Source organism: Strix uralensis, chromosome 3 (assembly GCF_047716275.1).
Source record: "Strix uralensis isolate ZFMK-TIS-50842 chromosome 3, bStrUra1, whole genome shotgun sequence".
In the NCBI taxonomy this organism is placed as follows: Eukaryota; Metazoa; Chordata; class Aves; order Strigiformes; family Strigidae; genus Strix; species Strix uralensis.
In genome coordinates this window covers 32,553,844-32,566,645 of record NC_133974.1, presented here as the reverse complement: position 1 = coordinate 32,566,645, position 12,802 = coordinate 32,553,844, and the positions used below count along the sequence as shown (strand labels likewise).

The 12,802-nt window shown below is 41.8% G+C and overlaps 1 protein-coding gene across 6 annotated transcripts in view; it reads right to left on the bottom strand.

The window, feature by feature from the left end:
• The window catches only part of ADGRB3 (adhesion G protein-coupled receptor B3), a 486,594-nt gene that overhangs the window by 471,209 nt on the left and 2,583 nt on the right, over nt 1-12,802 (bottom strand). For 5 of the 6 annotated variants that reach the window (XM_074861803.1, XM_074861802.1, XM_074861800.1 and 2 more), the window contains exon 2: nt 11,100-11,868. In XM_074861803.1, coding sequence (XP_074717904.1) covers nt 11,100-11,853 — 754 coding nt within the window. In that variant the 5' untranslated portion in view covers nt 11,854-11,868. Of the gene's footprint in view, nt 1-11,099; nt 11,869-12,802 lie in introns of those variants that run through there. The other variant, XM_074861806.1, reaches the window with a different exon arrangement.

Below are 12,802 nucleotides of genomic sequence, written 5' to 3'. Positions count from 1 at the left end.
AATACTGCAGGGAAAGGAACTGATGCACAGAAGCTGTATTTACAAAAGAAAACAAATAAATTTACATGCCTCATCATCACTTCCAAGGCCTACATACAAAATGGGAACCTTTAAAACGTTCATCCCAGGGCAGCCCACCCAGCTGGTGTCTCAGAGCCATAAGCAACACGCATAAGGTGCACACAAGGGTGGATCTAGGCATTGCCTTAGCTGTGAGAAGTAGCAAACTCATGAGAGTCACTTTCACCTATTTGCCAGTAGGGCCGAATCCAAAAGGTGGTCTTGGATCACACCTGCTTGACCAAGCTTTGCACAAACCACAGCCAGAGATGGCATTCTCCTTTTATAATGGGATCCTCGTTTGTATTGGGTTTGTGTGTGGCAGGGTTTTGGTAGTGGGGGAGGGGCTACAGAGGTGGCTACTGCGACAAGCTGCTAGAAGCTTCCCTGGCTCCAGGTCGAACTCATCTCTGGCCAAGGCTGAGCCAAACAGTGATGGTGGCTATGCCTCTGTGGTAACATATTTAAGGACAACCTGAGGAGGAGGAGGAGGAGTGAGGGAAATACCTATGCAAACACCAAGGTCAGTGAAAGAGAAAAAGGTGGGAAAGTGAGCCAGAGCAGAGTTTCCCCTGCAGTCCATGATGAGAGGGCAGGCTGTCCCCCTACAGCCCATGGAGGTCCACGGTGGAGCAGATGCCCACTTGCAGCCCATGGAGAACCCCACGCTGGAGCAGGTGCCTGCACCTGAAGAAGGCCAGGACTCTGAGGGAAGCCTGTGATGGAGCAGACTGTTGCTAGGAGAACTGCAGCCCACAGGAGAGACCCACACGGGAGCAGTTCATGAACAGCAGTCCATGGGAAGGACTCACATTGGATAAGTTCATGGAGGACTGTCTCCTGTGGGAGGGACCCCACGTTGGAGCAGGGGAAGAGTGTGAGGAGTCCTCCCCCTCAGGAAGAAGGAGCAGCAGAAACAATGAGTAATGAACTGACCACAACCCCCAAACCCTGCCCCCTGCACCACTGGTGGGGAGAAGGTAGAGAAATCGGGAGCAAAGCTGAGCCCAGGAAGAAGGGAGGAGTTGGGGAAAGGTGGCTTTAAGGTGTGGTTGTATTTCTCACTGTCCTACTCTGATTTGATTGGTAAATTAGTGTTGGTGGTGTTCAAATTAAATTGATGTTTTTTTCTTTTTTCCCAAATCAAATCTGACTTTTGCCTGTGACCATAACTGGTGAGTCATCCCTCTCTGTCCTTGTCTCAATCCCCAAGCCTTTTTTTATATTTTCTCCTCCACATCCCACCAGGGGGAGGAGTGAGAGATTGGCCACATGTTGCTCAGTTGCCCTCTGGGCTTAAACCACAACATCCTTTTATAATCTTCTGTATATATACTGTCAACACAGACCTGAACGGCCTATAAACAACTGCAGCACTTGGAACAATCCGGACTCAGTGGCTCTGATTCTCAGAAGGTTCTGTCTGGTCAAGAAATAGGAATATTCTTGATTTTTCCCAAATTTGAAGCTGCCCCAATTTTTGTGCATAAATTAAAAATTCAATGGACTAAAGAGAATGAATATGTAATAATTTGAATGTTCATTTATGAGACAGGAACTCATCAGTTTCAGGCCAGGCTCCAAGTATTTTTAAGTATATTACATCCTCCTGGGACACTAACTATCAAACTTTTCTTCTGATCATAATTCTGCTTCAAGGGGTGAAACTCCTATCTATTGCATTCATGAACCCAAATAATAGCATAACAGATGAAGCCCTATGACCATACACATAACTCCCACAACTTTATCAAGTGTTGGAATTGGCTAATATCCCAGCCTTGGCACCCTCCTCCATTCCAAGGAGAATGAACCTTCATGATACTCTCTGTATTATTAGTGACTTCCTAGACATTTGGTGCAGACGGGACCAGCTGGACTAGGCTCTGTACTCACATCACACCTGCAGTGCTGAACATTTTTCCTCCTCTCCTTTGTCAGTATGAAGCACATCTATCAACCTTCAAACCTACCAGTACAGAGCATCTGTATGTGTGCCAATCACTGCAGATATCAGCCAATGCCACAGAACAAACAAAACACTTCCAAGGATAAAAACATAACTTGTAGTTCAAGCTGAAGTGCCCAGCTTTGCAGACAATTGAAATCTTCTATGTATACAGTACAGAAGGGACTGCAAAGAATATATTCATAGGATAGAGAAGAAAACACTGTATAAGAAAAAGTGAACCATTTAGAATTCAAAGAAATATTTCACATAAAATCTTCAGACTTAAGATTTTCCAAAACCCTTTTGGGAAAAAGTGTTCTTGCATGAAGCATGTACAATATTATTCCTCGTAACCAATAAATAGCACAAATTAAATTCCCTGATTTTCTAATCTGTAATTTAAGCCCTTTCTAGCTGCACTACAGGAATGAGCTCCAAGGGCTTTGCAGACTCATCCCCGAGCACTCTGTGCACACTTTCACAGCAGTCTGCACCATTCTTTAATGGCCAGCAGGAAGCCCTGGATAAACGTATCTTGGAGTCTATTTTGAAGGATCCGCCAGTAATACTGTAACCAAACCTGGTATTGCTGCCTAGAAACACAATATGATGTAACTCGCTGCTAACATATGCAAAATTGCAGGCAAGGGTAACATGTATTTATCACTTTTTCATAGACTTATTTTTTTTGGCAAATCTAAACCTGGCTGAACCAGTACTACTGTTTGTCTCCAGCTCTTTTTTGTTTCACTTTTTGGTACTGATGGAGGCTTAGCTGGGCCATCATAGCACACTCACCCAATATCAAGATCATCCAACTAAAAAAAACTCAAGGTGAATAGTTTTTTGCTTGGCTGGTGTGCTGACATAGTTCAGCAAAGGGAAAGGAGTGAAGCCAGAGCCACCTCAGAGCAATGGGGTCTCAGATGCTCACAAGCAATTTGTTGTTACATATCTCAGTTGATGACACTGGTTAACAAATTCCCACTTAACATAAGGTGTTTCCAATGCTAGTTAGAAGTGGTAAGGTTGGAAGTCCTTGTTAATCATCTTCCACAGCTAAGAGTTGGAGAATTGCTCTTTTGATCCTTCACCCTCCCATCACCTTTCAGTGAAGCTGTTCAATAGCACACAGCTATCAGCTATGGCTGAAAGTTATAAGCCATGCTATAAACAAACACTCTCTCTGCATAACTGATGAATGAGCTAGCGGTACATGAAGAAGAACAGGAACCAGTCATCTCCCAAAGCGTTTTACAACTCCTAAAGAATAGAAGAGAGCAAATTGGTGAAAATTACCCAAAAGGGGATGCCACATTGTTCTCCCCATTGTCACCAATTTTCTATCAAGTTACCAAAAAAATGGATGGTATTCAAAATTTATATTTTTGTTGTGTTTTGACATTTCAAACTGAGTAATTGAAAATAGCTTGCTTCCAAATTTCAGTTGCACACATTTTCAGCACTATCAAAGAAATACTGAGTATGTCATATGCCTTGTTTCCCCTTCATATAATGAACAAGAACAAAAATAAGAAACTGAAGTACATAAAGAGATAGGCTAACCAGCTAAATGAGAAAGAAATGCAGCAAGCAGTTACAAAATTGGGGTTTTTTAAGAACATCTGCTTCACTCTACCAAATGTTAAGGATGGTTTCAAAAGTAAAACTACAGAGAAAAAATATCTTAATTAGTAGAAATTATTAAATAATTTGCTTTTGGTAGAAGAAACACATGCTATCAGTGTTTCACATCTCTTTTGTGGGCTCTAATCTAATCTTCATTTAGACCAAATTATACTGATAGCATGGTGAATTTGCCCTGAGTAAGGACAATAATTTGGCCTTTGCAGAGTGTTGTAAGAACACTGGTCTCAGGCATTGTTATTATAATTGTTTTTATTAATTCTGATAGTGGCTAGTCCATCAGAAAAGTGTGTTAGTAATTTGACAAAAACTTTATTTATAACTTTTCTAAGAGATTAACAAGACTGAGAATGACTTTGAAAAATTTTACTGTCTTCCTCTTGAGATTTAACTAGCATCAGAAAGGGCTCAAACTCTGAAATATTCATAAATCAGTGATGCATAATTTGTAAATTTGTACTTTATATCATGTACAACTTTCTTTATCCTAAAGAGCATTTTATATTTCTTGTTAACAGTGAATGCAAATAAAGCTCAATGGAATTCTGCAGTGACCTTTGTTTTATTACAATTACTGCATATTTATAAATGAACAGCTAAACTTCAATTTGAGAACTACAACAACTTTAAGTTAGAATCTTTTGATAAAACACAACCGAATGAACTTCATAAAATTAATTCCCTGAGAAAAAGAAAGTCTCCTCTGAAAATTCCTCTGTGTATACCAACACACAAAGCAGATTCTTGCATGCTTTTGCAAATAGAAAACTAAACAAAACAGCAATATGGATAGATTTGAACAGAAGGGGATAAATTGCTTTACAAAGAGCACAGGAGAACATATTAAATGTAACAGGTCATATAATCACTGTATTATATAAATGTATAAATTATAAATATGTAGGTATAAAACACTGCATAGTAAGAAGAAATGCAGTACCTGCATTATGTCATAATATAATTCCATGTAATGTCACTGAGACCTAATAACTGAAATCCCACTGTGTAAACAGAATCACCATTAACTTCTGTTAATGGCTGTTCTACACTTGAACACTTCCACATTTGTCAAAAGCACAAGCAAATCAGAGGACAAGGTCTAAAATACAGCAAATATATTGTATATTCTGCTCACCAAGGCAAAATGTAATAAAAGTATTTGAAGAAAAAAGGCACGGCTTACTGGTATGAGAAAGGCAAACAACGAAGGCATGACTGGTCTGAAATATTCGATGGTACAGGACTCAGTACTGTTGAGTACTTGGTCACTGGAGCCAGCAGCAAGAGAGTCAGAATTCTGTTCCTAATTTGGATATGCTTTGACTTCAGTCTGAACACTTCATTTCTTTATATCCCTTCCCCATTCTTTATCACTGGCTCCTATTTATGTTCTATGGTTTTTAGAGTGGAGGTCTCTATCAGCATTTGTGCCCAGCTGAGAACAGGTCTCCACAATGTCTGACGTGCACTAATACACATAAATTGAGGTTTAGTTCAAGCAAAAATGGCAGTCTGGGGAACCAAAATCCTGGTTTTTTTGGTTATAACACAGCTTCCAACATACTAACTGAAGCCATGAACGTTTTAAGCAAGCAATGAGCTCATGAAAAACTGATATTCAGATCCTACACAGTACATTTGTGATCTTGCTGAAGGCAGGGCAAACACTTGACTGCAGTAGGCTGACCTTTCCCACAAAATAAGTAATATGCCATCTTGTTAGTGTGAGAAGTGCTGAACAAAATACTGACAGGATCTGGGATACCAAAGAAATTACCGCTCAGACGTATATATAAAACCAAGTATATTTCTAATAAAGCATTTAAATAACTGCAAGCAAAGCCATTTATATAGGCTTTTCTTACAACAAAGGAAATTGTCTGGTTATTTTCCTTTTTGAAGGTATCAGAAAATTCACTTATGGATTGATCCAAATCCCACCAAATTCAGTACACAAATGTGAAGTGCTGATTACTTTTGCACACAAACTTCTAAACTTTACATCAAAACAAGAAGTTTCATAGTTTACTGAAGTAAATCAGGTGGAAATGATCAATACAGCACAAACTGAAGTACAATCATTAGTGATAAAAGCATATAATCCTTGAAAACAAAGGTAGGGCTTATTGATTAAAAGAGATTCTGGTCATTCATGATTTTTCTATAGTGCATCGCTTCAAGAAAAAGAATCTGAAATCAAACTTACATGGCTCTGATATTATGAGTGGTCCTATTACGAGCATCCTATTATGAGTGGTCCAGAGTGACCCAAATATTTACTAGGAATATAAATGTTTAGGGCGATTGTTTTCTTTCAGTGAAGTAAGTCAAAAAGGGCATTATATGAAGCACATTGGAAACCGTAGGAGATTCTGAAACATTTGTTCAACTGGGAACCAGACTCATAAAGAAGAAACACAATGTCTCTAACCGATTTAATGAAAGTTTCTATGATGATTTTGGAGGAACATGATCTGTGAACATTTTAGGACAAACAATGATCATGTAAAAAATTATTTAAAGTGAAATTATTTTTCTTTACATTCTAGATTTTTACTGAGATCAAACTGCTTATAACAGTGTTATAGCAAACCGCTTATAACCTGAATGGTAACAGGTTATTTTAGTATATCAGTTTGAAGTTTTTAAACAGTATATTATAAGTCGTAATGAAAAAAACCTTTCACAAAAATTAGAAGGCCTGTTCTTCCATTAGTGTTCATCTTCCTTTGTCCCTTTGAACTAATGGATAAAAGAACCACAGAAAGCAGTGGGATATAAAAACTATTAAGAGTCTTCCAATTATGTTACTGTACTCATTCCATAGTCTGGATAACAGTTTTATTTATTTTGGATTTTCTAAATCTTGCTTTAGTCTCAAATAGTTGTTGCATACTAAACATTAAATATCCCTGTAGAAGTGTATGGTTGTTATGACTCCATTTTCTAATTTTTGATCTTCCTAAACAAATCCTGCACTAACAGTTTAAATCCTCTGATGGAGACATGCTATGACATGTTATTACTGCCTATGACTTTCTGACTAGGGGTGTTCAGCCTACCTAGCCAGCTAGTGACCTCTGGGCATGTGATGAATATTATAAATTCATGTTAAATCTGTGAAAGAGGAAACGGGCATTCACAAATGACATATAAAAAAATGTATACATGCCATGAAAGCATCACAAAACTATCTGCATCCTACATCTTACTATTATTCAACAGTGTGTCATAGATTACTGTTCTAAATAGACATCTATTATAGTAAAACCTCTGTTAAGATATCCCCATTGTTTTCAGATTTGAAATCTGGAAAAAAATAAATAATTAGTTGCTAAATATTGAGATGCTGGTACACAGTGAGCTGTTAGAATTTGTGACAAAGTAGACCAATGCTACATTTTTAGCATATTAAAAAATCCCTACTAAAATAATTTTAGAGTGGCTGAAAAAGATATACATGATTAAGCCTGAAACTCCAAATGCCAAGATTTAATTAATGTGAATATCCCCTCTCTTCTTTTCTTCTGTTGGATGAAAGTAAGAGGACGAAAGAATTATTTTCATTGTTTTGTGAGGGCCCCTGCCAGATATGGCAGTAAAACAGAGGGAAAAATTCTCTCCTAATTTCTGTCTAAGTAACTATTATAAAACCCCACAATAACATTATGGCTTTTTAACGGTCACAGTAAGAAAAGACATTTTTGCATTCCTATTGTCATCATTGATAGAATTGTATGGACTGACTACATGCAAAGGCTTTACTGGTCCACTAAAGTTGGAAATGAGCCCTGTCTTACCGAGAGAAACTTCATGAGACACTTCAGTCACAGCACTGAAGATCAAGAGAACGAATTCCCCTGAGCCCATAAATTCAGGACCCTGCCAGAGTGTTCACTGAGATCTATTTGCTAGGGCTTTGATCCAGGCTAAGCACCTCAGATGTAAGGCTACGGAAAAGGATCAAGATACAATGAAACTGGGTCTTAGTTAAAATGTGGCGATTTTCAATATTGCTTTAATCAGTGACACCAAAGATGATCTGCCTATGGAAGAAATGCTGATTAAACCACATATTTCCAAACCATTTTATTAAAAGAATAATACTTACAGCTTCCTTTTTTGTCCTAGTTCCTTTTATTGTTCAACACTTCAGCACTTTCAGAAACACAATCATCCATTGTATACTTGTCACATCTTTTGTAAAATGCAACATTTTTTAAAAAAAGAAAAATACTGACTTTCATCCATTTTCCTAAGCCATTTATCATATACAAAATTGTAAAAATCTTCAGAGGTTCAAAAGAGAAACAGTAAGCTTTAATCTAAATGCTCTCTATTTACATTAAGGTTCTAAAAAGTGACTGGAAATAGTTTTGGGGAAAGATTTTGTACTTCATACAGTCAAGCTTGATGAAAGCCAATCTGAAGGATGGGAGGGTAGGCATAATACTTTAGAAAGCTGTCAGGTCTTTGCAGTTCCTTTCCAAAAGTCATTGCTAGGCAATGTCACCACCAAACCTTAAAGTAATACGTGAATTCATAAAACACAACCTTACCAAGTCTGAAGCACTCTCACAGTGAAAACTCCATTCCCCTCAAAACACAACTTATACTAAGAAAATTGCACATTCAGTTGTTACTATGAACTCTAACAACAGGAAACCATTCTCTTAGTTGTTGGTCAACCTCATTTTTGCTACCTGTGCCGATATAACTTGAGCCAGGTTGCCTGTGAAAACAAAATCTGCATTTCTTGCCTAAATGTCTGCTGACACAAGTGATGAATTGTGTTATGTTTGTGGCCAGAATATTCTACATTTTGATCCCTCAATAAAGCCTCCAACTGAACCACAGACCAGCTTTATACATGCAAATACAGTCACTGATGTGCTTGATAAATGCGACTGTATCTACAGAAGACAAAGACACAACACTTGCAGATTTTTAGCCTTCTGAGGAAAGGGGAGAAATGCTTTAAACACTGAGCAGAAGACAAAAGAGTGTACTATCACTGAAAAGTACTGTGAGGCTTAATTTGCTAACTGATTAGAACTTCTAGTAACAATCTGATGAACAATTTCCAAGTGTATTAAAGTAATTAAACATTGGAATAATTGTGTTAAAATTCTCAGCAACACCAAAAAAACACTAAATACAGTGAAAAACAAGTGAAGGAAACCTTCCACCTACCAAACAAAATTTCCACCCCCTCTACCAATCCTGTTTCTCAAGCTCATATCCAGGAAAACCCGCAACTCGGGGCAAGAATTAAAATACGTCTGAAATTGGAAGCAAAATAGGTTGGGAACGTGATTCAAAATTTAAGGAAAAAAAAAAAAAAAGTGTTTGCCCTAAGCCGCTTCTGTCCTTTCCACTAAGCACATTTCACAAACAGGTGCTTTAACTGGGAGAGACGCATCCCCCTGGAATTCAGCGTATTTTTGCGAGCGGTACGAAAGGCCCCGGTGCCCGGAGGCCCCCCCCCCCCCCCCCCCCCCCCACTTCCCGCGCTCGCACGCCCCCGCCCCCAGCCCCGCCAACGAGGTGGTACCTCAGGGGGGAAACCGGGGGGGGGGCGGAATGCGCCTTTCTCCCGCCGTGGGAGAGGCTCCGGCCGCGCCGGGGCCGGGGGAAGGGCCGCCCGCCCCTGCCGCGGGGCGCCGCTAGACTTGCGCGGGGCTGCTACCGCGGGTGCGTCTCCTGCGCGCCTTTGGGTCTGAGGCGTTTTTGTATTTTCTAACGGGCTCCGTGGCTTCCCCGTGCCCCCCATGTGGCACGGGACAGAGGTGGAGGGGGTGCAAGCAGCGCCTCCCACCTAACTTTTAGGGCCCGCTCAGCGGCGGTGCGAGCCCCCGCGCACCCGCGCGGGCCGAGGCGGCCGCCTCCGCGCAGCGCCTGCGGCTCCCCCCGGCCCCGGCTCTGCCTGCTGCGCCCCGGGGCTCCGCCACCGGGGCTGCCTCCGCCTCCCAGGGCACTAATTAGCTCTAAACGATGTTAAATACCATCCCTGCCGCTGCACAGGCTTCTCTGGGAGGTGTTTTTTTTTTTTTTACGGGAGAGGATCTTCCCCGGCATTTAAGATCGCTGTGTTCCCTGGGCTCCGAGCCGCTGGGCGCTGGGAGAGGCGCTGACCTGCAGGACACCGAAAGTGTCCCCCACCCCTCCCCTCCCCCCCGGCCCTGCCCGCGGCCGCTGGCACCGCGGCAGCTGGAGCAAGTTCAGCTTTTCTTCTCCCACAGCACTGGGGCTTGGCTGCCCTTAAAGAAAATCCTCTCCTAACAACGTGTCAATGTTACATTCCTCCACAAAGCAACTTCTATTAGGGGGGCTGGGAGCTTGGCACTGCCTCGCCACAGACCGGGAGCTTTGTGGCTATGCAGAAAACAAGGAGAGAGAGAACATTTCCTGCATTAAAATGCAATACCCTGGGCTCGATGATTTATCCCTTGCCGCATGGGCACATCCTCTCTTTCTCCCATTCCCGCAAGGCTGCTCTGAAGGACCCCCTTGCCCATAGGTTGCAGCCAGAGCCCCCGGTCTGTGTTCAGCCTGCGCTTTCCCTGTCTCTCATCCCCCCAGTTTCCTTCCCGAAATCACCCCTCAACCTCCCCAAAATGTCAGGACACCAAAACAGGAGGTATGAAGCCATGCTAATTGCTGGACCCCCTGTCTTCCCACCCTTCTACAGCCCCCGTTTTTCTAGCAGGGACACGAAGCAGCTGCTGGGACTGACACAACAACCCCCCTCTTAATAATACTGCTATGAGATTCAAAGCCTTCATCTCCTGGAGCCGAGGCCGCCTGGAGAAGGGGTGCAGCAGCAGCCGGTGGCCCCTTTGCAGAGCTCCCAGCAGGTCAAAACAGCGTATCTTGTCTGTGCGTCGTGCCTCACATCTCTGGGCATCTCAGGCAGAGGGCTCCGCAGAACTACATTTGCTTTTTGTTTGGTTTTAGGTTGTTGAGGTCTGGCCCAGTTGGGACCGGGGTTTCCTGACCATGGTAAGTATCTTGGTCTTTTTAGTCAGGTTGCCCGCATGCCTTTGGAAACGTTTTCCTTGCAAAGTCAAGGGATCATATCAAGAGGGCCAAGATTTTGTAAGTTGGGTGGTTGCAGTAAAGAGGTGGTGAGGGGGAGAGCGATTCCTGGCTCACCACCTGTGGGCATTACTGTAAGTGGGGGCTGAAAACAGATGGATCCTACTTATGAGGAGTTTAAACAGTGCTCAGCAGAAGTATATGCTGAAGGTTAGGCCAATTTAGAAACAAAAATGCAGCTCTCCCTTCCCTGATGGAATCTGCATCTTCTCCAGCCCTTTCGCCTCATTTAGAGGCAAGCTGGAGTGGAGGGCAAGTCAAATCAATGTGAGTGTCAAGGAGAGCCAGAAGCAGGACCTACACACCGGTGTGGGATTTATCCCCCTCTCCAAGAAGCACCTACCTTCTTTTGGCGGCCGTTTGGCTTCTCTGGTGAGGTTGCAGACCTGGGTGGTTTGCAGCTCCTGGGTCAGGCAGCCCTCCGTCTGCTCGTTGAGGGGCAGCACCACGTTATTGAGCAACACCAGGGACTGGTCGTCTATTCCCCATTCTCCCAAATGCTGAGGGCAGGTGCATTTTGTATACATGATCCCACAGGACTCGGTTCTCCCGTTCTCGGATTTCAAGCAGCTCTCCAACCAAGTGCATAACACATGGCACCCAAACTGGCTTGGGCTCACCTTGTTCAACACCAAAAACTCAAAGAAGGATTTTTGGTCTTCTTCTTTTTTGTGTAATCCTGGGAAATCGATAGGATAGACGCGGCGTATCTGAATAAAATTCTTATCATACTGCAGAAATACAAAAGCATTCTTGGAATCGCAGAGCTGCATTATAGAATGGTTATTTTTCAAAAGATCCTTTATTTTTTCATGGGAAAAATGATCAAACTGATAAGCCAAGAGGGAAAAGTTGGAGCAGCTGAAGTCCTTTTTGGAAAATTTCAGGTAAATACTGTATTTGGTCGGATCTGGATTTTCCAGCGTCCAAGTGCAGTTTGTGAAGTTTTTAGGAAACATTTCACTTACAGAATATGATCCATAAATGACCCCCTTCACCAGCGTGGAACACCAGAAGTCTTGGGCAGCATTAAATCCAAACATAACCAGTAGATAGGTGGAAAATATATAAATCAGCAAATTACGAACAGCCTTCATCCTATGTCATTTGGCCTGCAGGAGATGAAACGAAATAAAAATGCAAGTAGAATTCTTCACGCATTGAAAACCAAACTCCTTCCAATATTCGAGCCAGCTGTTTTCAAGCTTGCAGTTAGAGCCCCTTTCAGAAAGAAGGGCAGGTAATTTTTATTTTATAACGCAAGGAACGGTTTTGCCGCTGTGTGCACAGCGCCATCACGTGGCCACCGCAACAGCCAAGTCTTCAACAGGCAAATTAAAAAACAACATCTATTAGATTATTAATAGGAATGTCCTCTACCGTCTAGGATGTAGTCATCATGGCGTGGACTAGAACTGCTCAACTTTTAGGTTAAAACCTAGACGCCTTACCCGGCAGACAAAGAAAAGGGCATTTTATTTATTTATTTATTTATTCGAAAAGTAAATAAGTAGTCTGCTATAGTCATATACGTGCATACACAATATGCACATGTAGAATTTCACCGGAATAGCACAAGAAAGCCAGTAGCATCTGTTCTTATATATTATTCTTCTATTTAGTCTGAGAAGTAACAGTGAAGAACTACAGCTATAATTTAAAAACACGCAAATTATTATTTGTTACAGATGGGAACATTTTCTCACATATGCCTCCATGCCTTTGCTCTGGACACCTAGTATACAGAGGTCTCTATAAAAAGAAAACCCAGGCAGGAAATACTGAGATTAATGTATTAATAAAATGTTGAGACTATTGGACAAAGAAACAAAGACAGAGAGATGAAACTAGTGCTGGTCTGACACTACCACTAAACGACAGCTTTTTAAGATAATTTCAGCCTGCTACAACCTCTTAGGATATATAAAATGGATCACTGTATTAGTATCTACAACCGGTATCTGTATACAGCTGCCAGTGCTACAGCAGGATCTCTGCACCTATTGGACTGCACTTGCCCTCTTATTACGACTATCTTGTGCTGCC